General features: G+C 38.9%; 1 protein-coding gene across 5 annotated transcripts in view; it reads right to left on the bottom strand.

The window, feature by feature from the left end:
• The window catches only part of CDK14 (cyclin dependent kinase 14), a 330,724-nt gene that overhangs the window by 112,405 nt on the left and 194,981 nt on the right, over positions 1-23,338 (bottom strand). For all 5 annotated transcript variants that reach the window (XM_052802555.1, XM_052802583.1, XM_052802574.1 and 2 more), the window contains one exon: positions 16,849-16,942. In XM_052802555.1, the coding sequence (XP_052658515.1) occupies positions 16,849-16,942 (94 nt within the window). The remainder of the gene's footprint in view (positions 1-16,848; positions 16,943-23,338) is intronic.

The following is a 23,338-nucleotide window of genomic DNA, read 5'->3' on the forward strand; positions in this document are numbered from 1 at the left end:
TTAAAAAAACCCCAAGGTATTAAACTCTTTCAAGAGCTCTAAGAAGCACCTGCTACACAGACAATGAGTACAGGACACAACAGCAACAAAAAAGAGAGAAGGCACCTCTTCACCAACCCCATAAGCTTGTTTCTGCTGTATGTAAAGAGATGCTGTTTTGTGAAAAAATAGAAGTTACTGAGGCTTATTCTCTAAGGTGAAAAAAGAAGCAGTAAGAACAGAATGAGGTTCACCTACAACAAAAGGCTGACTCTTTCAGGCATCAAGTGGAATATTGTCATTCCATTATACATGGGTAATAAAACCACCTGCTTTGAGCATAAAGAGTGATTTGTGATGAAGCTGGCTTCAAAAACATTTAGGTAATCTGCCTGTATGGATGAGGGAAGCAAAACATGAAATTACTATCAACATTCCCACAAAATTTTAACAACACACATTAATTAAAAAAAAATCAAGTTCAACTAATATTTGTGCTTTAGCTCTGTCAAGGATGAAAAATGAGGTATGTGAAACAGTAAAGGACCCAACTGTTCTTAACATCCTTTCCCCATAGAGGCAACATACAAAGAAGTCTCACCAGGAAACCTTTTTAACATGTGATTTTTCCAACCTTACTGTGTGTATATAAATGATATTTGAGCAGCTGCCTGCATCAAAAAGCTAAATTTATCCCAACACTTTTCCACACTGTTTGCGGCACAAGTTAAACAAACTCATCGTTCTCTTCATACCCATGGTAACCACTGCTATGCTTTTGAGGGACCCTGGCAGAGACACCACTGCAACTGTGCTAACATGAGGAAGACAACGGGGACTGGAGACTTCATAAACACATTTGTCTGCCTTCACAGAGCCAGGTTCTACCTACTCTCTCTGCATGAGCTGGGCGCGACAGCTGGGAGGAGGAGGAGAAGGAGGAACTTCACAGGCGTCACCACAAACCCAGCACTGCAGACCATCAGGACAGGATTAAATGAAACCCCCAGTCTTACAACAAAGCACTACTGAGACCTGATATGCCAGTTTCCTTAACTGCTCAGCCAGGGGAGAGTTTTGTTTATTCTGAAAAGGACATACTAACTGCATACTACACTTTGAATCACAGAAACAGCTCTGTCAATGAGATGACTTTTAGAAACTAATTCTGTCCATAATCCAATCTAAATTGGAGAGAGAGCAAAACCAGAGTCATTTAATCTAAATGTCACAATGAGAAAAAAGCAAGTGTGAAACGACTTGTACTGGACTGTAGCATCCTCTTCCTACAGGTGTCACAACCCAGACTGGACAGACCAGGGAGTCATGTTTAATTCAAAATTCCTGCGGGCTAAATTAAGATGAAATCAGTTAAGGATTTTATTCATGACAGAAGCAAGCTGAACTGGAGAGGCGTGGTAGTAGGTGGCAGGGTTTCTCACAACAGGAATCGGCATAAGACTACTTCTGCAAACCGTGTAACCCAGGGTAACCATATACATCAATTCAGGGAATAAGGAGATCCCTCCCGTCGAGTCACAAGGTTCAGAGCAGACCCCCTTGCTTTCTAGACTCCTCCTCAGAGAAGGGCCCAAGGGCGGCTGGATCCACTTAGTCCCAGACTTGGTCAATGGTTTTATGTCTTAAAGAGATGAGGTATAGGGATTGTGGAAAAGGAAAAGGAAAGAGAGAAGAAGACAGAGAGAGAAAAAGGAAGAGAGAAAGATTTCACCGGTCCTGGGTCCAGCGTTGGTTCAGTCAGCTGAGGGGTCCAGTTCCGGTGGGCTTGTGCAATTGGGGCTTCAGATGGTGTCCTTTTATCATCCTTGCCCCTCCTTCGGGTGGGCACTTGAACTTATTAGGCTAATGAGCAGTTTGTGAGCCTTTGGGCTTGGGGGTCCTTTGTGGAGTAACTTCTCCTTCCCTGCAGACATGGCCATTGTTTGATCTTTGTATCAGAACAGCTTATCAGAACAGGGAGCTGCGCACCCTCCAGCACGCCCTCCCCCTCCTGTTGCTGATGTCTGAGCTGATGGGCTTTTTGCCTTGGTTCCTTGCTGTGCAGGGTTTGTCTTTAAGCAGAACTTGCCCCACCACAATGTTTGAGACATTAACTCTTTCAGTCTCTCGCAACAGGTAGTCAGCCCATCTCATTGTAACACCCTATTTCAGTAACTTACAACTTTCATAAACGATCACATGGTGGAAGAAAGTGGGTTTTTATTTAGTGATTCTTACTAAAACATTTCTGTGAATGAGACAAATGCTAAAAATACTAAGAAAACAGGATTTGGCAAACTTATTTTGAAAACAGTGCGGCCTATGCTGTAGAGAGAGAATCTGAAATTGACAGCAAAAGGAAAAAAGGCGAACTCCTGACAGAGACTGCACTTTCCCTCAAACCAGTGCAACCATGCATCAATTTAGCCAAATTACAAGTTAATTAAAAAGCATAGTACATGCTAAAAGGAGACACTGTTCAGCTCCAAAGTGAAAAGAGGGCTCCTCTGTGAGGGATGGTCCATGCTGAAGCACCTGAAGCAGCAGAACTGAGAACCTGTCCCTCCAGCTTTCCCAGCCACCTGTGCTGAGAAGTCTCCTTCCATCAGCAAACCACCCCATCATCAGAATAAAAAAATCCTGACATTAAACTAGACTTAAGTGTCTCTGATAGCTGCTTTGGAGCTGCAAAAACTATGAAACACCTCAACAGGATGAAACTGATCCTTAGTAAGAACAGAATAGAATTTGAAAGCTTTTGTAGACCTCGAAGCTGTGAATCAGGGAAAGACTGGGAAGAAAATTCATGCAGAAGACTACAGCTGATCTCAACAGATTTCTCTCCCCTTCCTCCAAGGAGGCAAGTTTGCTCTTCTGGCATTGCCAGAGCTTGTGAGCTCTCAAATAAGGTCACAGAGAGGGAATGATTTCACCAAGGAAGATCTTGGTGTTAATATATGTGATGAAGCAGCTGCTGATGATTTCTGTGCTGGAAGGTCTCTTCCTTACCATTTGGAAACAGACAGAATGGTTTTCTTCACTGCGAAGGAGAAGGAAGGCAGCAATTTTCTGTCAGAAGGATCCCCTGGCTCACAAGTCATGCTTGTTTACATATACTTTAAAATCTGCTCTGATTTACTCTGTACAGAAAGGTATATACTCTGCATTTCAGATTTCCTATCCTGTTTGTTTGTAAAGCCTTTGGAATAACCCACCCAAACAGACAGACAGTCTTCTCCTAAATATGCTCTTTAGAGATTTATTTCAAGTTTTTTTACTGACTTTTTTCTTTAAACCGAAAAAGGGAGCAAAAAAAAAAAAAAAGGCCAAAAGCCTGTAGGAGGCTTTTATGAAATGTACTTCCACAAGCCCTGCTGTGCTGGCTCAGCAGCTGGCTCATTTGAATTCCAGGTATGCACTACACAGGGTTATTTTGGAAACACTGGCTTATCAGAAAAGCAATGCTGCTTTTTGGATCATAAAGCTGGCTTTATGGTCTTTTTGAAGACCATAAAACTGGCTCAGTTAACACACACAAATTCCTACTGAGTGTTGCAGTGTCCAATCTTGTTGGCACAGGCAAAGCTACACCATTGCATCAGGATACTTAAGGGCTTAAAGCAGCCATTCAGCTGGAGAGCTTATTTAAATAATTAACAGACCAAATTTATGCATATTCTTATGAATCATCATAAAAACAGCAAGGAAGACGTTTTAATTTAAAATAAAATTATGTTTCTTCACTATACCATTGTTTAACTACAACTATTAGAACAAACTAGCACATTTGGGATCACTTCCATTGCTGATAAGAATCATGACCGCACTGGGACCTGACCTAATATTTTTCATAGAAACCAATTCATGTTTTCCCAGAGCAAAACCCCACTCCAAAGCAGTGAAGCACACTGTACTTCTCAGATACTGGAAACCCTTTGTCTCTGGCCTGCTGCCCAGTCACAACACATCAGAGGAACAAGTGTGCCTCGTTATGACACCACACCAGGACTCACCATTCCTTATGCACAAAGAACAGCATACGCACAGCACAACAGAAGCTCATGACGTTCTGCTTACGTGACAGAAACACATTTGCAGTGGAGAGGAAAGCTTTTGTACTAAGGCAGACAGAGTATTATAGCTGGGCTAACTGAGCTGCTGAATTCACCATCTGGGGGAGAAAAAAAAAAAAAGTACTAACATGAAAATTCTTTTTCCTACCTAAAAATCCTGCGGAGATAACATATACCCAGACCTATATATTAAGCCTGGTGCTCAGCATCACAGAACAGCACGATACTAGAATCCGATCAGATCATCCAGAAGTTTGCCAACTCCTTACTTTGCCAACTAAGGTCTTGATCTTGTAATAATCTCAATTTTTAATAGATTCATGCAGCTACATGGAGCCTAGGGAAGCAGTGGGTACTTTGTCAAGTTTTTTTAAGCGACCATTTGTTCAATCTGCAGTAAATGAAGGCAGCCAGTCATGCTGCCATTTGAAGAATGTGCAGGTCCAGGTGTTACAATATTTCTGAAACAGCAAGGGCATTAATAATGAGCTCCAGTTGTGTTGGGTATATGTGGTGGATGTAAGAGCACTCTTCCTGGATGTCTAAATATCCTGCGGATTCCTACACCGAAACTTATCAGAATCCCCAAATGAAATCACTTTTTAAAATGTCTAACCTTATCACTAAAAATCCATTTCAAGTGATTCATTTTTAAGTGCGCCTCCTACAACAAACCACAGCATGATGCTTGATGTATTCATTCCAAACCACAGTATTTTGCTGCAAAAAACCAAAGAGTTTTATACTTGTAACTATCCTTCTGAATCATAGGAACAGAACAAGCAAGCAGAACAAAAAATGGAAGTCTCTAAGTAGTATAGAAATATTTTTTTTCCTAAAAATGGGGGAAATGTCAACCTACTTCTGATGGATAGACACTGGCTATTAAAGCAGCCAAAACATTTTAAGTGTATCCTCCACTGCAGCGTAGTGAGCTAGCCCACCTCACTTCAGAGCACTTTGGAAGTTTCCATTGAATTCCTCACTAGAGCATCGACCCATTTTCCTGACACCTTCTTTACCCATTTCCTTGCAAGTCCAGGGATGGGTTAATTTCCCTGACACCACAAGGTACATGCCCAAACATAGAGATCAGAAGTGGGTTTTGAAAGAGTGCGGAATGTTGAGACGCTCAAATTTTGTGAAAATTGGAAACTGTGCGATTTAACCATTTATTGCTCATTTAGCAGCTGTGGCTTTAACAATCTGCTGGCAGGTGGCCTAAGACTTTTCATTTTGCTTATTTAAATGAAGGTGGAAGCAGGTGTCACTCAACTGGAAGAGGCAGCTGCACTCCCAGCTTCAGTAAACCCATTTGTTTGCTTTGACATTAGTGCACTCAGCAACTTTGCCCGAGACTTCTGAGCTCTCAAAAACACCAGGCAGGAGGGATTAGGATGTAGTCATCTCCTGCCTCCATTTAAACTTGCTCGAAACCACGTGCAGGGCAGCTGCAGTGGCAGTCCTTGCTCTTTGCAGCCTCACTTTTGGGCAAAAGGGAACTACTTCCCTGGAGCTGCTGGAACCATTCCTCTCTACTCACTGGAGAAGGCAGCTGCGAGGACTGGGCAGGATTTGGAGAATATACCACCTACAGCTCCAAAAGGAATTACGGGGGCTTGCACTAAACCAGTCAATGATGAAGTGTGAATGAATGAAGGCAAATCCTCAGAAGTTTGGAGCTGCTTAACACCTGCATATCACGGTCCACTCTTTTTCAGAAAAACAAAACAAAACAAAAAACCAAACCAGAGGGGGAAATGGATAAATAAATAAATAGGATATGCAAATACAGAAAAGAAAATTTGCACAGACACATGACAAAGAGCTTCAGTACCACTAGTAGTCAATAATGATGGAGAGGAAGAGAAAGACTGGAGTTACAGTTTCTTATCCCCCACCTCCAATACATTAAGGTCCACGGAAATGCATAGCCTGAAATACTGACAACACAAAGGCTGAAAAATGACGGGGGATCAGGTACAAGAAGAGTAAAATGACTATATTAATTCTTTAGCATGAGCAATGCTGCTATTACAAGGCAAATCATAACATTTCAGAGGTAAATTTTAAAGATCTCACTGAATTAGTAGAAAGGGAGATGTTATACCAATGAAACAAGGGTAACTAACTATGCAAGTTACCAGAGAGAAAAATCAACCTCTCAATAGTGTAGGCACAGCTGATCTCTTGGACTATGTGAGCAACACAGATGAGCAGCATGATGTTATCATCAAGCTAGTTAAAAGGCTGCAAAAGCAACAAAACCATGAAAGCATTAACAAGAATAAGATAATATAAAGCAAAAGTGGTAGGAAGCTGCACTGAAAGTACATTTTACTGAAAGTAAATGAAGCCCAAAGAAGAGATAACTCTACTAAGAATCAGGTGTTTCACTATCCTTAGTTTTCAGCTACATTCACTGGTCTGATAATTTTTTTTTTTTTACGGAATAGGGTACTGCAGGGATTTAATGAAAAGCCCCATAAAACAAACAAAAGAGGATTTGCCCTGGCTACAGTTATTACCCTGCTTTGAACTGCTGAACAGTTGATAAAGTGATATGATGCAGTGAGGTCAGCAGGATCCTTCCCTTTCCAAGAGAAAGAGCAATACTAGCACACTCTAATGAGCCACTCCAGCAGCATAGCAACGTTATTAACCAAATATCTCGGTCATCAGACCAAAGCAGACTATACCAAAATGCCTGGGATCTCCATCATCCAAATTATTAAGGCCTCTTTTTAAATAATTAGGGCAATGTGTTGTATGGATGCACAGCAAGATGAGACAGGAAGGATAACTAATGGATTGACAAAATCCTTGGCTGTATTCCCTCTGATTTTACTGAAGGGCCAGTTCAGCCATACAAAGTTTACGCAACTTCTCTTTCTCTTATGAGAAAAGCGCAATTACCAGCTATTGTAAAACAATTACATTCAGGATACACAGGGAAAAAAACCACAAATAGAATATGTTCCAAGATGAAAATAAGTTACAATGCAAATAATTCCCTTTTGAAGAAGGGAAGTAACTGCAGAATATTTGTAAATAACTTTAAAAGGAATTAAGCAAGAGTTATTCTAAAAACATAGATCCCTCTTTACGGCACAGCAAAGTTTAATCAAATTGGAAGTTTACAAGGTCAACTGATTTCTCACCCACCAAAAGATACAGAAATCCAACCGTAAACTTTCAGCACAATAAGCAGATGCCTAAAAATTTCTCCTTTGGATGTAATCATCATCAGGGCAATCATATTTATGTGAGAAGATACCTATTGCACCATACTACACTCTCTGTTAAAAATTTACTTTATGCTGTTCTGCTCCATCACTGAGAGGTTTGAGAGTTTACACCACAGCCATTTGGATCATGTTGTGCCCCAAAAAAGCACCATGAAGAATGCTTATTATGTTCTCACAAAACACATTATTAGCACTCTCAGATGTACTCGGAAACAGACCTCAATTGCCAGAAATACTGCTACACAGTGATATACACGCGCACTCTAAAGACAAACAGTGAACACAGGACATTTTTCTTCCTGTAACTGACAGCTAGAGAATCCAGTTTTGCTATGGCCTCCAAGTTATTTTAAATGGAGCACTCAGAAGACTGGCAAAGGAAGAACCAAAGCAACAAGAATGAAACATAGTATTGTATACTTCAAAACCTGCTCTATTTATTTCATACTCAAACAGTTGAGACTACCTACTACATTAAGATCCTAGACAGGTAATTCTCCCACTTGCAATTCCTGTATGAGACCTCTTTTTTTGACACCTTCTTATGAAGTAGAATATATTCCATTTCTGTAGCCTTTTTCCTTTCCTTCTCCTACTTATTAATACTGATTTTGCCAGCGTTTTTCAAGGCAGTTTCAAACTAATGCAGCTTTTTTCCTGTTGGTTACTTTTCTCTTATAATAAAAAGACAGTAATAATAAAAAAACCCCCTATTCGAATAAAAAAATTCAGGGAAGATGCGTTCCTTCTGATTTTCTTTCCTCTGTGCAAGTCACATAAGCAACGGCAACACACAAATAGTGGATATGCAGAAACTGTGTGACAGCATTTTTATATGAATAGTTAAAACTCAGACAAGATTATACAAAATTTTCAACATGTCAAATTAAATGCCTAAATTATTTAACCATAGCCATTTAATGAACTAGAAAAGCAGCTGTCCTAATCAAGGTGGATTAATGTTAGCCTTTGAAAACTTGAAACCTCTTGAAATCACTAAGCTTATCTGAAAATTTACATTTAGCGTATAGAAAGATACTGAGGATCAGTAGCTTGTGTAAATGGCAGTGATAGTTGAAGAAAATCTTATGGCAAGTGCTCAGCATCTTGCTAAATTAATACCTTGTCTAGGGCACTAATTCAGGAAACACTAAAACATGTATTAAAGTCTACCTTTATTCAAATTAGGCCTATTGCAAATGGTACCTCAGGCATATGCATGGGCTGAAGGGGATGTTTCCCCCAGATACCATGACAGAAAAAGCTATATACTTTTACCAGTTCTTAGGAGGGCAGAAGAAATCAGCTATTATTCTTGAAGTCTTTTAAGAAACATGTACAGACAGGTAAGGGATATCAATCTTAGATTCTCATAACCTGTCTCTAAAATCATAATCTAAAACTGCCTCACATCATTGATTTTTAGACATTTAAGGATGTTTGAACTTGAGCTACTGATTATAAACAACAATTTTGGCAATCAAGCTGCTCTTCAGAAAACCCACTTTTGGCATGTGATGTGCAATTCAGACACAAGTAAAAGAGGAAAGGGAAAAGAGAAGATTCAAGTATATTAAACTTTGTTCCTTTATTTATGAAACAGAAAGAGAAAGCAGTATGACTATTTGATGTTTGATCATTTATTATCTCCCCTAGTAAATAAAGCCAGCATATCAGAGGAGGTTTGTGAATGGGCCTGTGCTTTTATGTGGCACAATATTATCTTGCAGCATAAGTTTTTGGATAACAGACCAATGCTTTTGTTCAGAATGGGCTTCAGCTCCATTTGTAATATGCACAAATTGCTTGCAACTGCATTTCTGTTCAGTGTCACCTGCTGCCAAAATGTTTGCAATTACAGCTCCATAACACATGTGGAGACATGTACAGAGAGAGATTTTACATGGGAAAAAAAAATCTATTTCTGTTGTGTATGGGGCCAAGAAGGAAGGTGCCTGCAAAGATGTACACTAGTGTAAGTAAACAGAGCTGCACTGATTTACACCAGCTGAGTCTCAGCACCATTTTTTTCAATGTATTGCCTGTAACCACCCTCTTGAAGGCCAGAGGCGAGCCTGGAAAAGAAACAATGCTTCTTTATAATTATAGCCCATTTCTCATTCAGCAACTAAACATGGCAGATACTAAAGAAACATTCTGATTCCAAAGAAAGCCACAAAGCCGTTGTTTTCCACTGAACCATGTCTGAATTTGTTTTCTTTTTCTGATAGCCAATTACTATTCACGTTTTGCCCTACCAAGCTGATAATAAGCCAAGCTCTTGCAATCCCAGCCACGCTGAGGGTTTTGCTCTGAATTAGCCAGCTGGATGGGAACAGCTTCTTGCAAGCAGAAGATGACACCTATGTGCATCAGACTGTGTGACAGGCTGGCCTGACATCCCCCAAGCCCTTGAAAGTCAAGGATGGGGTTACACATTCATTTATTATTTCCTCTCCTCCTCTTCCCTCCTGCTACCACCTGGTAGTTCCCCTGGCAAGTGTCCATCATATATTGCTGGGTATTTTTATGACTTTAATACACGGATGAATGGGAGGTTACGTGTCCCCTTTTCTAAAAGAAATGTTAACAGAGTACAAGATATAACTTTAATATTTTTTAAAGCCTCCTTTCCTGACACACATATGCAATATTCCTCAAGAAAATTTCCTACATTTTTACAAGATCGTTATTTTTAAATCCTAGGCCTAGTTTGTTCGCCCAATACCATATGGGTTAATGATACAAGGCAAAAAACAACACAGACTATGGCTACTCAGACAGAGTGAGGACAGGAGTTCTTTATAAGAGGTAAACGCAAATTAGCATCAAATACCTTGTGCTCTGTTATAAGGGAAAAAGACTACACGTGAAGTGATACAGAAGACAATATAAGTGCAGAGAGCTAAAATTGAGCTGAAACTCCTTAAAAAGACTCTTAAAAAATCCAAAATCCTTTACAAAGCATGAATACCTAAAAGATTTACTTTGTTTTTTAAAGACCATTTTAAAGGTTAATTCACCTCATACTTGCCTAGTTTAGAATTAGTCTCATTTGAAGTTTAGCATAAGACACAAGCCCAGAAAGGAACCTCTTAAAAGTGGTATCAGTGCAAAACCTGCAGGCAGCTGCAGTAAAATACTGAATAAGTGCTAACAACTTCAAAGAGAAGACCCACAGGTAGAGAAGGCTGCAGTTTATTTAATTAATTTCAGTGGTGCTGAAGAGAAGTGAAGTATTTTGCGTATTGTTATATTAAAGCAAAGCAAAGGTAAATTCATTAGCAGGACATAATACATTGCACTTCTCTTATTCTACTTACATGCTGTGATATAGAAGATAGAACTCAGCAGTCAGGTTTCTACTTAATTAGAGTTTCAAAAAATCCCCTCATTTTCCTCATGAAGTCATTGGTGGGAGGAAAATGGAGAGAGATGAGGGAAAAACACAAGCTGTTTATAGAAAATTTTCCCCCTCTAAGCAAGAACTATCTATTTTACAAAGATGAAGACTTTTTCTCCAACCAGATTCATCAGCTGAAACATATAAGGAACCATAGATACCATGCCTACACAAAGTAGAATTTCAGCTCAGGTTCAGCCTCACAAATGTATCTATTCCATCAGAGATGAACAAGCTGTATTTCGGGGCCAAAGTGTTTACCAAGTGACAGAAAAACATGTATTGAATAATGAAACAGGAATAAAAGACCAATAAAGTTGACTAAACACCTCATTATACAGGTGAACTTCAAAACCCAATAGTTAAAAGTACTCCTCCCTTGGGTTTAGCATTGCTAGCTTCCCAAAAGACGTTATTAACACAATATACCAGAAAGCACGGTTCCTTTGGGTCCGTCATAAGCTTAAATGAAAGCGAGGCCTATTAAAATGTATTATTTCAGGCTTTAGAGGTCGTCAGTGACATAAAGCAAACCTTCAGATACAGAATCACAGGGAGAAAGCTCCACAGCTTCACAAACACCTGTTAACATTAGAGTCGCGGAGAAAACACTACTAGCCTGCATTACATGATACAAGATGCTTCAGGTATGTAGTTATATATTTATGTACATATATATATATAAAAGAAAAAATATTACTAACCATTTAAATGTTCGATAACAGAGGTAACACTTCCATTCCCATTTAAAAGGAAAATGCCATTTTTCATAGCTATCTGAAAACACAAACTCTTGCGAGTCTTTGCTGTACAGCTCCATGCAGAAAGCTCGTGTTTCTGGCGTCGCCCTTTGGCATACCAGGCTGCTGGGCTCAACAAACGAATAATGTTCTCTTTTAATTACTTTTTAATACTGTGCCTTATGGCACCCAACAGAGCAATAGCATCCAATACCAGAGAGGAGTCCTTAGATTTTGCGATACGCATGTCAGGAAAGACAGAAGCTTCTGGCTGTAAACTCCCACTCCCACTGTGCCACGCTACCTGCAGCGTGAGGCTCCTGCGGTGCCCACACACCCCACAACCATGTTTGCAGAGTGAATGCCCATTTACAGATAAAACAGCATTTAAATGCCATTGTCCTGCCTGTGCAGAGATCTACAAAGTACCAGGAGAACTCTTTGCACATTATTCTTGCAGTGAAATGTAATTTTCAGTGTAGTTAGCACCAAGACTAAAGTTCAGCCAACGCACAGATTATTCCCTTATCAGGAAGGCTTTGGAGCCTGGGAGGAAAATTCACTTTGATCTATAGTGTCTCTCAGAAACTTCATGTAAAGTGGAAAAGACAGAAATACCTTCCCACCTAAAAAATTCTCTCCAGAAGAAAAATTAAGCTAGAACAAGAAATTCAACTCTGATCTGGTCTGAATCTGTTAGGAACAGCAAGTATAAAAGCACAACCCTGAATCAAAATCAGAGCTGTAACCAAGTTGGTACCTCCATTGTGCCTCAGGGTAAGGCACGCACAGGCAAACTGCAGGCTTCTCGGTGTAATCGGCTTTAACACTCAACTAATTCATGCTGATCATCACCAGATCCAAGGAGCTGTCAGCTGTCCCCGGTACAGGGCTAGCTTGAAGGCATTTGGCGCAGCTTCTACTTCTAGACATAACTAAACCTTATTTACAATGGCAGGTTCTCCTTGATACAGAAAACCTCAAAGTTTGCATCTAGAGAAATGTATGCTAACAAATGACCAATAGGAATAAACTACTGATAAAGATCTTAGCTACTCCATAACGGAAGCCAAATGATATTTCCCAATTTTGTGTAGTTTTATTTTGATTCAACAGATTGCATCACATATTTTTCCTGTTCTCATGGTTTGTTTTTGTCCTGGGTTCGGCTGGGATAGGGTTAATTTTCACAAGAAGCTGGGAGGGGGCACAGCCAGGATCGCTGACCCAAGCTAGCCCAGGGGATATTCGATACCACACTGACGTAATGTGCAGCATACAAACTGGGGGAGCTGGCCAGGGAGGGGGGATGGCGGCTCAGGAACAGGCTGAGCATCGGGTTCCAGGTGGTGAGCAATTGCATTGTGCATCACTCACTTTATATATTCTTTTATTAGTATTATTGTTATTATTATTTCTTCTCTCTTTGTGTTGTCCTATTAAACTGTCCTTATCTCAACCCATGAGGTTTTACCTTTTTCTTCCTATTCTCCTCCCCATCACACCGGGGCGGTGGGGAGGAGTGAGCGAGCGGCCGTGTGATGCTTAGTTGCCGGCTGGGCTTAAACCACGACTGTTGAATGTGTACTTGATTGAAGCTTCATCCTGCCTTGTGCACGTGTTACAAGATTAAATAGAAATGCTGAGATCACTGTATCAGATTATTGGTCCATCAGACCTAGCACCTTGCAACAAAGCCTCAAGCTGCTTTTCTTGGAGAACGGCACAACAGTTTGCTGGATCTTCTCAGTTGTGCTGGAAATGATGATGACACATCACTAGTTTGATACTTCGAGGCAAAAGACTTGTTAGCTCTTACAGGCTGCAATTACACTTTTCTCTCTTATTTTCTATGATGCAGTTCCATCCAGAAAGCAGCCTCAGTTCCAATACACAGGAAAAAAGTAGGAGTAAAGATGTAATAGTATACCGATTAAACCAAACCACCTCTGCATTAAGACATTTTATTCACTGTTAAACTTCTTTGAAAAAGCAACCTACTTATATGTGTGATTTCCATTTTCCTTGGTAAGTACAGGTTTTTTAAAAGAGCTTATTCACACTTTTAAGTATAGGTGGGAAAAAGAATTCATATTATCAGATCCAAAGTGTGACAATAACAACTTGCAGCTTGCTCATTGATCAACATCTCTAAGTGCTGGTCCAATTCTGAGAACAGATTCTGATTTATAAACCCTTGCTGTTTTATTGAGGCCTATCACAGTAATGGAACCTGAGAATGCTTATTATAAACAGCTGCTGTAATAGAAATAAAGAATCAGTGTATATTACCATTTAAAAACCCACAAATGTTTAAAACAATAGAAGTCAGGAAACACAAGCTTAAAGGGAAAAGGTCCTAAAGAAACCTGAAAGATCAATCTCTGTTCTTAATCTGTTATATACAATCACTTAATTAAGCCATTATTAAACATAAATAAACATCAATCATAATGAGGAGGAAACATATGTGGTGTGGTGGGTTGCACTGAAGCTTGCTATGTAGATATGTGAAGAATGCCAATGGTAGAGATATGCAAAAGCATTTAGAGAATCTCTCTGCCTTCCACTTGATAATCACTGAAACAGCATACATACAATGTATTTTAATTTCATTTACATAATAATGGGAAATTATACAACAGGAGATCAAACAGCCATTTACAAATTTTAAACTGTTATTCACATTGAATTTTCTTCACTTTCCCTGACTATTATTTCTTAGCATTTTGTGACTTTCCTACTACAATGTAACTGATTCCCTAAAAGCCTCAAGGTGCAACCTGGACTCTTACGTGCTATGGACATGTAGCTATGACTAATAACAACGGCAACAGATATGACACAGATTAATATACCTTTTGTTGGAAGTTGTGTATTTTAGAAGAGGACTACAGAACAAAAGGATTAGCGTGAAGGTGGACTGTATCTTACACCATTTTCAGAAGACTACCCTTTGTTACAAGAAACCCATCATTGGTGGATGTTGAAAATGTGAACTATGGGAAGACTTTGTGGAAAAGTCTTTTATTGGTTCATCTGTTTCTTTCACAGCTGCGTAAGTGCTCACTGTGTGGGATTTAATTGTATTAGTTATCTGGTGTAACAACCTGATTAATTTTGTACTTCAGCTCTATTAACTGCCACACTATACATGATTCACTGGAGAATGAATGAATTTAATCCTTCTGTTCAAATACAAAACCAAACAAGAATAATCCTTTGTTTTATAACTTTTAAATAGATAACTTAAATTCTTAATGATGCTTAGAGTACATTAGGAAGGCACTCACTGAAACTATTTAGCTAAGGGTAACTAGACACTTCCATTAGCAAGCCTAATTAATTGGGATTTAAAAATTAACTCTGATTTACAAAGGACCATAAAACTACCCAGTGCAAAATTTTATCTTTTTATTTGAAGGTTTCTAAAAGATCAAATTAAAGAAACAGTATCAATAAATTATCCCTTGTTATTTCAACACTGTTCTCAGTATTTGCAGGTGCAGTTTTAAAACAGAATTTAAAAAATTGGCAGGCCTCAAAACTCATCCTGGGGTATATTTATCTTGGCATTTTAACACACAAATAATTGTGAGGATAGGGAAGAGAAAAGAAAAAGGGAATATACAAAAGGTTTAAAAAAGGCATACAGAAATAGGTTTATATGATATACCTATCACTATCACTTTTTGCGCTATATCATATGATCTCATATGATATAGTGCAAAAAAGGCCCTGTTAAAGGAAGCACTGATTTCTGCTGTTAGAAGTCTATTTAATTTGCATAGCAAAAACACTTACTAAGATTTTACCACAATAAAATGAGATGAAGCCCCAAAGAGGAACTTATTGTTTTCAAAATTTCATGTTCTATAAATAAGGAGGAAATTTCATCCCAATAAATAAGAAGCATAATAATTTAAGAGAGCAATAAACTGGCCCAGAAGTTGCTAGCTTAAAATACACAAGCTGGCAAAAACGAAGCAATTAGACATGTCACAGGAACTGCTCAGAACTGCTGCTCCTTGTGTAGGTTGCGGCACAGCTATTTTTCCACAGCACAGAATTTTCAGGGTTATTAGCCAAACGGGCAGAATAACAAAATATTTTACAGAAAATGAGATATTTTTATTTCACAATCAAATAAGGTCTTGGTTTAGAGAGAGATTTTTTTCTCAGTCATTCCTAAAAGCAGTTGCTAAATTCCCTAATTTCCCAACAGAAGAGATACAGCACAAGCAAGTCTGAGTAAAACGAAGAATATAAATTTTATGAACACTTCATGAAAGACTTACTTTCCCTCCCCATGGGCCAAAAAAGAATCCCAAATAAATCCTCTGCGTTTGAAATAAATGGCTACTCATAAAATAAACTTTAAAAGCAAAGGTATGCTCATGCTTCCCTTCTAAATTTGTGGTCAGAAGCAAAACAGAGATTGCCAGGTTGAGGGAAGAAGCTGCTCTTGTGATACTTTCCCTGATGGCCACCCCACAGTACCAGGAGCCACTTTGGCTAGTATCTGGGTGAGCAGTGGCTTCCCTGAATAAACCCACTCCACAACAGCACAGTTCCCAGCAGACATCAGAGTAAATTAAACCCTTTATCAGGGAGTCAAGAAAAGTTGTTCCTGAGCCTTTTGAAAGGGAACTGCCAAACCAAGAGCACAATGAGAGAAAGAGCAAGTTAAAAAAAACAAAGCAAAACAAAACAAACCCCCCAAAAACCAAACAACAAACCCACAAAAACAACCCACACCAAAAAAACCCCACAAACACCACAAACCTGGGGAAAAAAAAGTGTAAATGGTGGTTTATGCTCGATACAAATAACCTCTTCTTTCACTCCTAATGTGGGTGTCAGTGCCTATGAGCTACCCATATACATTGTGAAGGGCCCAACCAGGCTGCAGAAGCAGTAGTAAAGGACTCCTGTTGAGCTTGAGTATAAGCATGATTTCTGATTTCCCATTCTGTTTCTCACCTTATTTCCTATCTTACTTTTCCTTTATATGTGTCTCTCACAAAAAGTACTTGCCATTGATGTTACAATATTAGCATAATATTAATAAAGCACCAACCAGCGTCAATTGTTTTTGATCACTTGCGAAGTGAGGATTACAAAGTGGCTGGATTTCCATTGCCTTACATTTGGAAAGCTTTTTTCCACAATTGTATAAAAACCTTTCTGTAGATTATTTGAAAAATATTAATTGAAAAAGTTAGGATCTGAACTTATTACACAGTCTTCAAGAATATATCAAGTAAACTGTATCTAGCTTGTAGACTAGGCTTCTGATCCTTGGCTCTATCAGTAATTTAATTCCTGACACAAGAAATATGGGAACATTTATCAATCAATCCTTTGTTGTCGTAGGCACATCACTTCAGCAATAAAGAACTCACCAGAAATATCCTTTCAAGTTGATCTTGAATGTCTTTCATTCCTGGAAAAGCAGCGACTCCTTGAATCATTTCTACAAAGATACAACCCACTCCCCTACAGAAGAAAAAAAAAAAAAGAAAGTATGCAACGTTAGAAAGATTTCTTACAGATCAAATGGCCAGCAACAATGCTTTTGTATCCATTACCAGTATTTAAATAATACTTACTTATTTATTTTCTAAAATCAACGCCAGGCTGAAGGCCAAGCATGTGCATTTACTAAAACCAATGTATACATATGAATACTTCTCAGGTGTTTGAAGGCAAGTGTAGAGGTAGCAAGAATATAGGTGGTAGCTGTTGAGACCAATAAAAGCAGAGCAGCTGCTCTCTGTATGACCGCTTCCCGAGCAGCATACTCATGCTCCCAAATAAATTCTGGGGATGTGGGAATGGCAATGAGAGAGCACCCTTGGGAGAAGCTGAACGGGGACAGGACTACGGCATGGAGGCACACTGGGAGGGCTTGGCATGGGAGGAGAATCTGCAAAAAGATGAGTAAAAAGGAAAAGAGCATGTGGCTGCTCACAACCACTGAACTAAGCTACTGCCCAAACACAGATAACTTCTGGGATGGGCTTGCTTGGGATTTCTTCTCCCCTCTTCCAGCATAAAAGAAGGAAGCTCAAAGCCCATAGCTCTGGGACGATGCTGACCCCATCCCCCAGAAGCTCTGGCTGAGAGGTGCTGCAATGGGCTGAGCAGCCACGGGCTCCCTCCTCTCCCTGCCGCAACAGCCACCTCATTAGAGCTCCTGTCCCTGGTCTCACAAAAGGTACTTCACATAAATCCCCCTCATCCCACTTAACTCAGTTAAGCCACTGGCAGAAGTACTGGGAAATCAGAGAGAAAAAGGTAGCACAAAGAATGGATTCTCAAAGTTGAGAAAAGTTTCTGTGACTCTCTAACTCGAACTTCACATAACCTGTGTACTTTCTGCCTCCGAAAAGCAAAACAAATTACAAACTTGCATGTGCATCTTTTCTGGATGAAGAGAGCTCAAGAGTTGCTTGTTCCCTCAGCAAAAATAATTTTAAGAGAAAACATCCCCCTTGGCTACCAATAGGATGCAGAATTTGATTCTGTATTTCAGCTTGTTCAATTATACTTTTCTACATAAATTTTTCTACAACTTCCGTGTGCAAACACCTACGTAGGCTGTATAACCATGTCTGTGTACATAACCACACAAGAAAAAACCTTCACCCAAAACAAATGCCAACTCAATAACACAAAACATATATCAAAATGAACCAAGAATTTGCAAAACTAACTATGGTACCACCTCTCCCTGAAACTGAGTTGTGTTTCTGTGTCAGAAAATCCTAGCAATAACCTCTAATTTAACTTTGTTTTCAGAAATAAATTATTTGGAACATAGTAATTACATACCTTTTCATTGCTTATGCATCATGATGATGCATTCAGAAAGCAGCATTTAATTTTAGGGATGTGTGTGCATATATTGGTGAGGAAGTGGTTCTAGAATAAAATAACTTAACGAAAATAGATTGCATATTTTGATTAAGGCTGGGGCTGGGTACTTAAAGATACCACTTAACTAAGATTATCAGCAGACAACCCATGCTTTACTCATGTCTGAAAGCTTTGATCACTACTGAATAATGAAATAATCTTACGTTCCAGGACAATGAGAGTTGATAGTCAAATTTCTTGAAGAAGAAAATTAAACATACATCATTATTTTCTAATTCTATGTCCCAAAGCATAGATATATTAAGCAAAGTTTTCCTTAGGCATTGAAAAGTGGAGGAAAACTTTGGAAAGCACTGTTCTGGTCAAATTTTAGAATAATTCAGGTGTTTATGAAAGAGAGGTTAAAATTTATGTTCCATATGCTTCTGCTGGTTACCAAATGAACTGAATTGATTAAAGTGCCATTCATCATTTAGTCTGGTTAGTGCTTCATTAGGCACAGATAGGCGCAATATATCTTAGTCAAATACTTATAAAAAGTATCAGGATCTCAGGCAAGCAAAAATTCAAGATTTCAGTCAGAAGACATATTCAAGATGAGAAATTGTCGTGGTTTAACCCCAGCCAGCAACTAAACACCACGCAGCCGCTCACTCACTCCCCCCCCACCCAGTGGGATGGGGGAGAAAATCGGGAAAAGAAGCAAAACCCGTGGGTTGAGATAAGAACGGTTTAATAGAACAGAAAAGAAGAAACTAATAATGATAACGATAACACTAATAAAATGACAACAGCAATAATGAAAGGATTGGAATGCACAAATGATGCACAGTGCAATTGCTCACCACCCACCGACCGACACCCAGCCAGTCCCCCGAGCGGCGAATCCCTGCCCCCACTTCCCTGTTCCTATACTGGATGGGACGTCACATGGTATGGAATACACCTTTGGCCAGTTTGGGTCAGGTGCCCTGGCTGTGTCCTGTGCCAACTTCTTGTGCCGCTCCAGCTTTCTCGCTGGCTGGGCATGAGAAGCTGAAAAATCCTTGACTTTAGTCTAAACACTACTGAGCAACAACTGAAGACATCAGTGTTATCAACATTCTTCGCATACTGAACTCAAAACACAGCACTGTACCAGCTACTAGGAAGACAGTTAACTCTATCCCAGCTGAAACCAGGACAGAAATAAAACAATTGAATTTAGAATAAAGAAAAGAGAATTAGACTTCTATTCTTGCAACCAGAAAACATGCAATTGATTAAACCAGTGTATCATTTGAGGGCATGTACTGCTATCTGCAGAGAAACTTCAGCTAGCTGTTTGAACAGAAATGCTATAAAGGCGACGGGAAGATTTTGCCACATTTTATATTGTTTCACATAATCTATTTAAAAAATTTTCCACTTTTAGCAGGTCTGACACAAATATGAGCCAAAAATCAAGTAAGAACTAAAGACAACGCTACTGAAGAAAAATTTCCTGCTTGGAAAGAAGAATCCTATTACGTGTCTTGGACTCTTGTGTAACGTAGTACTCCCATTTAGTCACAAGCTGAAATGACAGTGAAAGAGTACTGGAGTTAAATAAAAAACTAATACAAAAATAAAAAGGTTATTAAAATAATTGAGGAAAGAAACATAAACAACCTTCAAGGTTTGAGCTGGAGGACTGCTGTTCTCTTTGGACCACTTGAAAATTAAGCTTATGCTTGGTTTCAAAGGTTATTGTGTTCAACACATTGAGGAGTAAGTCCAGAGAAAGAGAAGATTAAATGATACTTAAAAAAAAAAAAAATTATTAAAATAAAAGTATGACATTGAACTGATAGGAAATACCAGAAAGCCATAATAGCACATAAAGGCTTCAAGACAGCTGGATGGTATTTTAGATGTCTTACTGGTATTAGTGAATTTTAGGCTCACAGCAAGTAGAAACTGAGTATATAATAGGATCCCCGAATCACAAACCAGAAGTGCACACATATTGAACATGAAAAGAAATTAAGCCTCTACAAGACCTTGAAATTTATAGCCTTGTTTTTGTAGACCTCACAAACTATTAAACAGGTTAGAGAGATTTTTGAGCAAAGCAAAAGTTATTTTTGTGCCAGAAGAACTGGTTTGTAAGGAAAAACTAAGAGAACAATGTCATTCTTGGCTACAAGAAAACACAGAGGACAGGGAGAATGTGATGACTCTGTATTTAAAATTATGCAAAATGAAGAACAGGGAAAAACTGATTAGGATTTTAATGGTTCCCAGAACCGTAGGTAGATCCAAAATAGCGTAACTAGAAATAGCAGAATGCCTTTAGGAAATAAAAATTTTAGGGTGAGTGTTAGAGAAATACACTTAATGATTGTGCTATACCCCAGCCTCCCAATGGACTTGAAACCCCACAGTTAACAGTTGTGTAAAATTAGACAAGCTGAAACACTTAAGAATATTCTTCAGCAAACAGACTTGCATTAACAGTAGGGTGGATAAGATGATCTCACAGATCACTCCCATCTCCAGTTTCTATGATGCAAAGATTAAGCCTTGAAATATGAAATACAACAAATTAACTTGGCTCTAATGTGCGTGCATCTCCAACGGTATGTTATTTATGTATAATTTGTGCACACTCAGCATACAATGACATTTTCAGGCAGCACTTGAGAAATAATTTGTCACAGAAAAACATTAGCCTAACATATTTCAGTGTATTCAATTCTGATTTTCCTACTCTCTTTATAGGACTTCTGATTTTGAATAAATAAGCCAAATGCTGTATCTTCGTTCAGAGATCTTTCCAATGGAATGGCATAGGATAACCTTGCAAAGTAAAAGTGACAGCCATTTAATGTTGAAATGGGTGGCTTACCCTCTGATGACAAAAAGCGTGACTAAACCTATTGATGTATTGATGAGACCATATGTGGCCATACCAACTCATATTGCTCTTCTATTGTTCAGCTTAATTTCCTGGGACTCTGGCTGTCACCATACAGCTTTATATGGAGTAAGAGTTTAATAGCACAGCTAAATGAGTTACTTTTGCATTTGAACTGACATAGTAAATGAGCATGTAAAAATGAAGTTGGATGTCTCAGGAAACTGCTTTTCTTTTCCTGCACAGCTTTTAGAATTCAAGAGGGTATTCCCTTAAAATTAACTTGCTTACTGGTGGGTTGGTTTTATATTTTTTGTTCAAGAATTCACATCCCTTTCTCCATGTAACAAAGATCCTTATTGTGACAAGAAGAATCTCCAGCCTGTCTGTCCTTGAATACTGTAAAAAAAAAAACCAACAACAAAAAAACCCAACAAATAAAAACATAAAAGCTTTGGTGAGGCATAATCTATAAAAGATTATTAGGGTTGTTTCCTTCAGTTAAAATTCCGACTTTTCTTGACGGATCCCTAAGAGACTACAGAGACACACTGAAATGAGGAGTTGTTTCCAAACCAAGTTCTAGTTTATACTTAAATCACAACTAGAAAGCCTATATGCTTACTATATATGTTTTAAACTGTTGAACTTTCTGCCCTGAACAGATCTGCTTTCTAGCAGGCTCAGTGTAGGTGATAACATTCAGAAAGTTCTTCATAGTGAAGACCTGTGCTGGGTCTTCACATAAGGTTTCTGTCTGGTCATGAAGCCTGTTTTCAGCGTGCAGGATTTGGCTTCAGAGGGGGAAGGCATTTTATGAAAACAAAGTAAGTGCTTCCAGCCATCTTCCTAGTGAGACTTCTGAAATTCAAAGGAACAGTAGAGTTTTCATTCAAGTTTCCCAAACTACATGCTGTTTGTACTGTTAAATACATCAGAATTTAAAAACAACACAAAACCCAACTAAACCCCACACATACACCCCTCAAAACCCAACTACTTGTTTTTTTACAGATTTGTCACCCAGAGGTAATACTGGAACCTCTACCATAAAATCCACTAGTAATATGCAACAAGCTGGAAGGGCACAAAGATTTTTATCTTGTCTCATTTATTCAGAAGAAAAGTCACGTTCCTATATGATCCTACTTATGAACAGAACTATGAAAACAAATTTTGGGGGAAAGGAATGAAAAGCAAGAGACTTTTGTCTCCTTAATTGACCAAAATCAGATTCAATTCTACAGTGGCACACTGCCAGAATACCCACAGATGCTGAACTTGGTTGGAATTTGTCTTTCATGACCACTCCACTTTTGTATGTTGTCCTGGTTTCAGCTGGGATAGAGTTTTCTTCTTCGTAGCTGGTACAGTGTGTTTTGGATTTAGTGTGAGAATAAAGTTGATAACACACTGATGTTTTAGTTGTTGCTACGTAGCGCTTAGGATAAGTTAAGGATTTTTCGGTTTCCCATGCTCTGCCAGCAAGCAGGTGTACAAGAAGCTGGGAGGGAGCATGGCCAGGAGAGCTGACCCAAACTAGCCAAAGGGATACTCCATACCACAGAACATCATGCTCAGTATATAGACTGGGGGGAGTTGGCTGGGACGGACCCATCGCTGCTTCGGCATCAGTCAGTGGGTGGTGAGCAATTGCATTGTGCATCACTTGTCTTTTCTTGGGGGGTTTATTGGTGGTTTTGTTTTGGGGTTTTTTTTGTTGGGTTTTTTTGTTTGGGTTTTTATTTATTTATTTATTTTCTTATGTAGCATTATACTATGAAGAAAATTACTCTATCCCCGCCAAAACCAGCACTTATGTTAAAAGTAACATAAGATGGGAGATACAGTCTGATCAAAGAATAGGGGCAATAAGGCAAACAGATTACAGTTCTCACATGAGAAGTAAATGAGTGAAGGAAAAATTCCTTTCCATGATGACAAAGAACAACATTAAAACTTCTGCAAAAAGCAGATGCAAAGAATGAAAAATAAGTTACTTGGAAGTATGATAGTTCAAAATATTTCTTTACAGTCAGTCTTGAAGCAACTGTAATTACAACTGAATTGAGTGCTCACGTTCTTGCCTGCCTCACTGAACTACCTAGAAATAAAAGCTCCAGAAATTTGTTTTG

The sequence above is a fragment of the Harpia harpyja genome, chromosome 1 (assembly GCF_026419915.1).
Source record: "Harpia harpyja isolate bHarHar1 chromosome 1, bHarHar1 primary haplotype, whole genome shotgun sequence".
Taxonomy (NCBI): Eukaryota; Metazoa; Chordata; class Aves; order Accipitriformes; family Accipitridae; genus Harpia; species Harpia harpyja.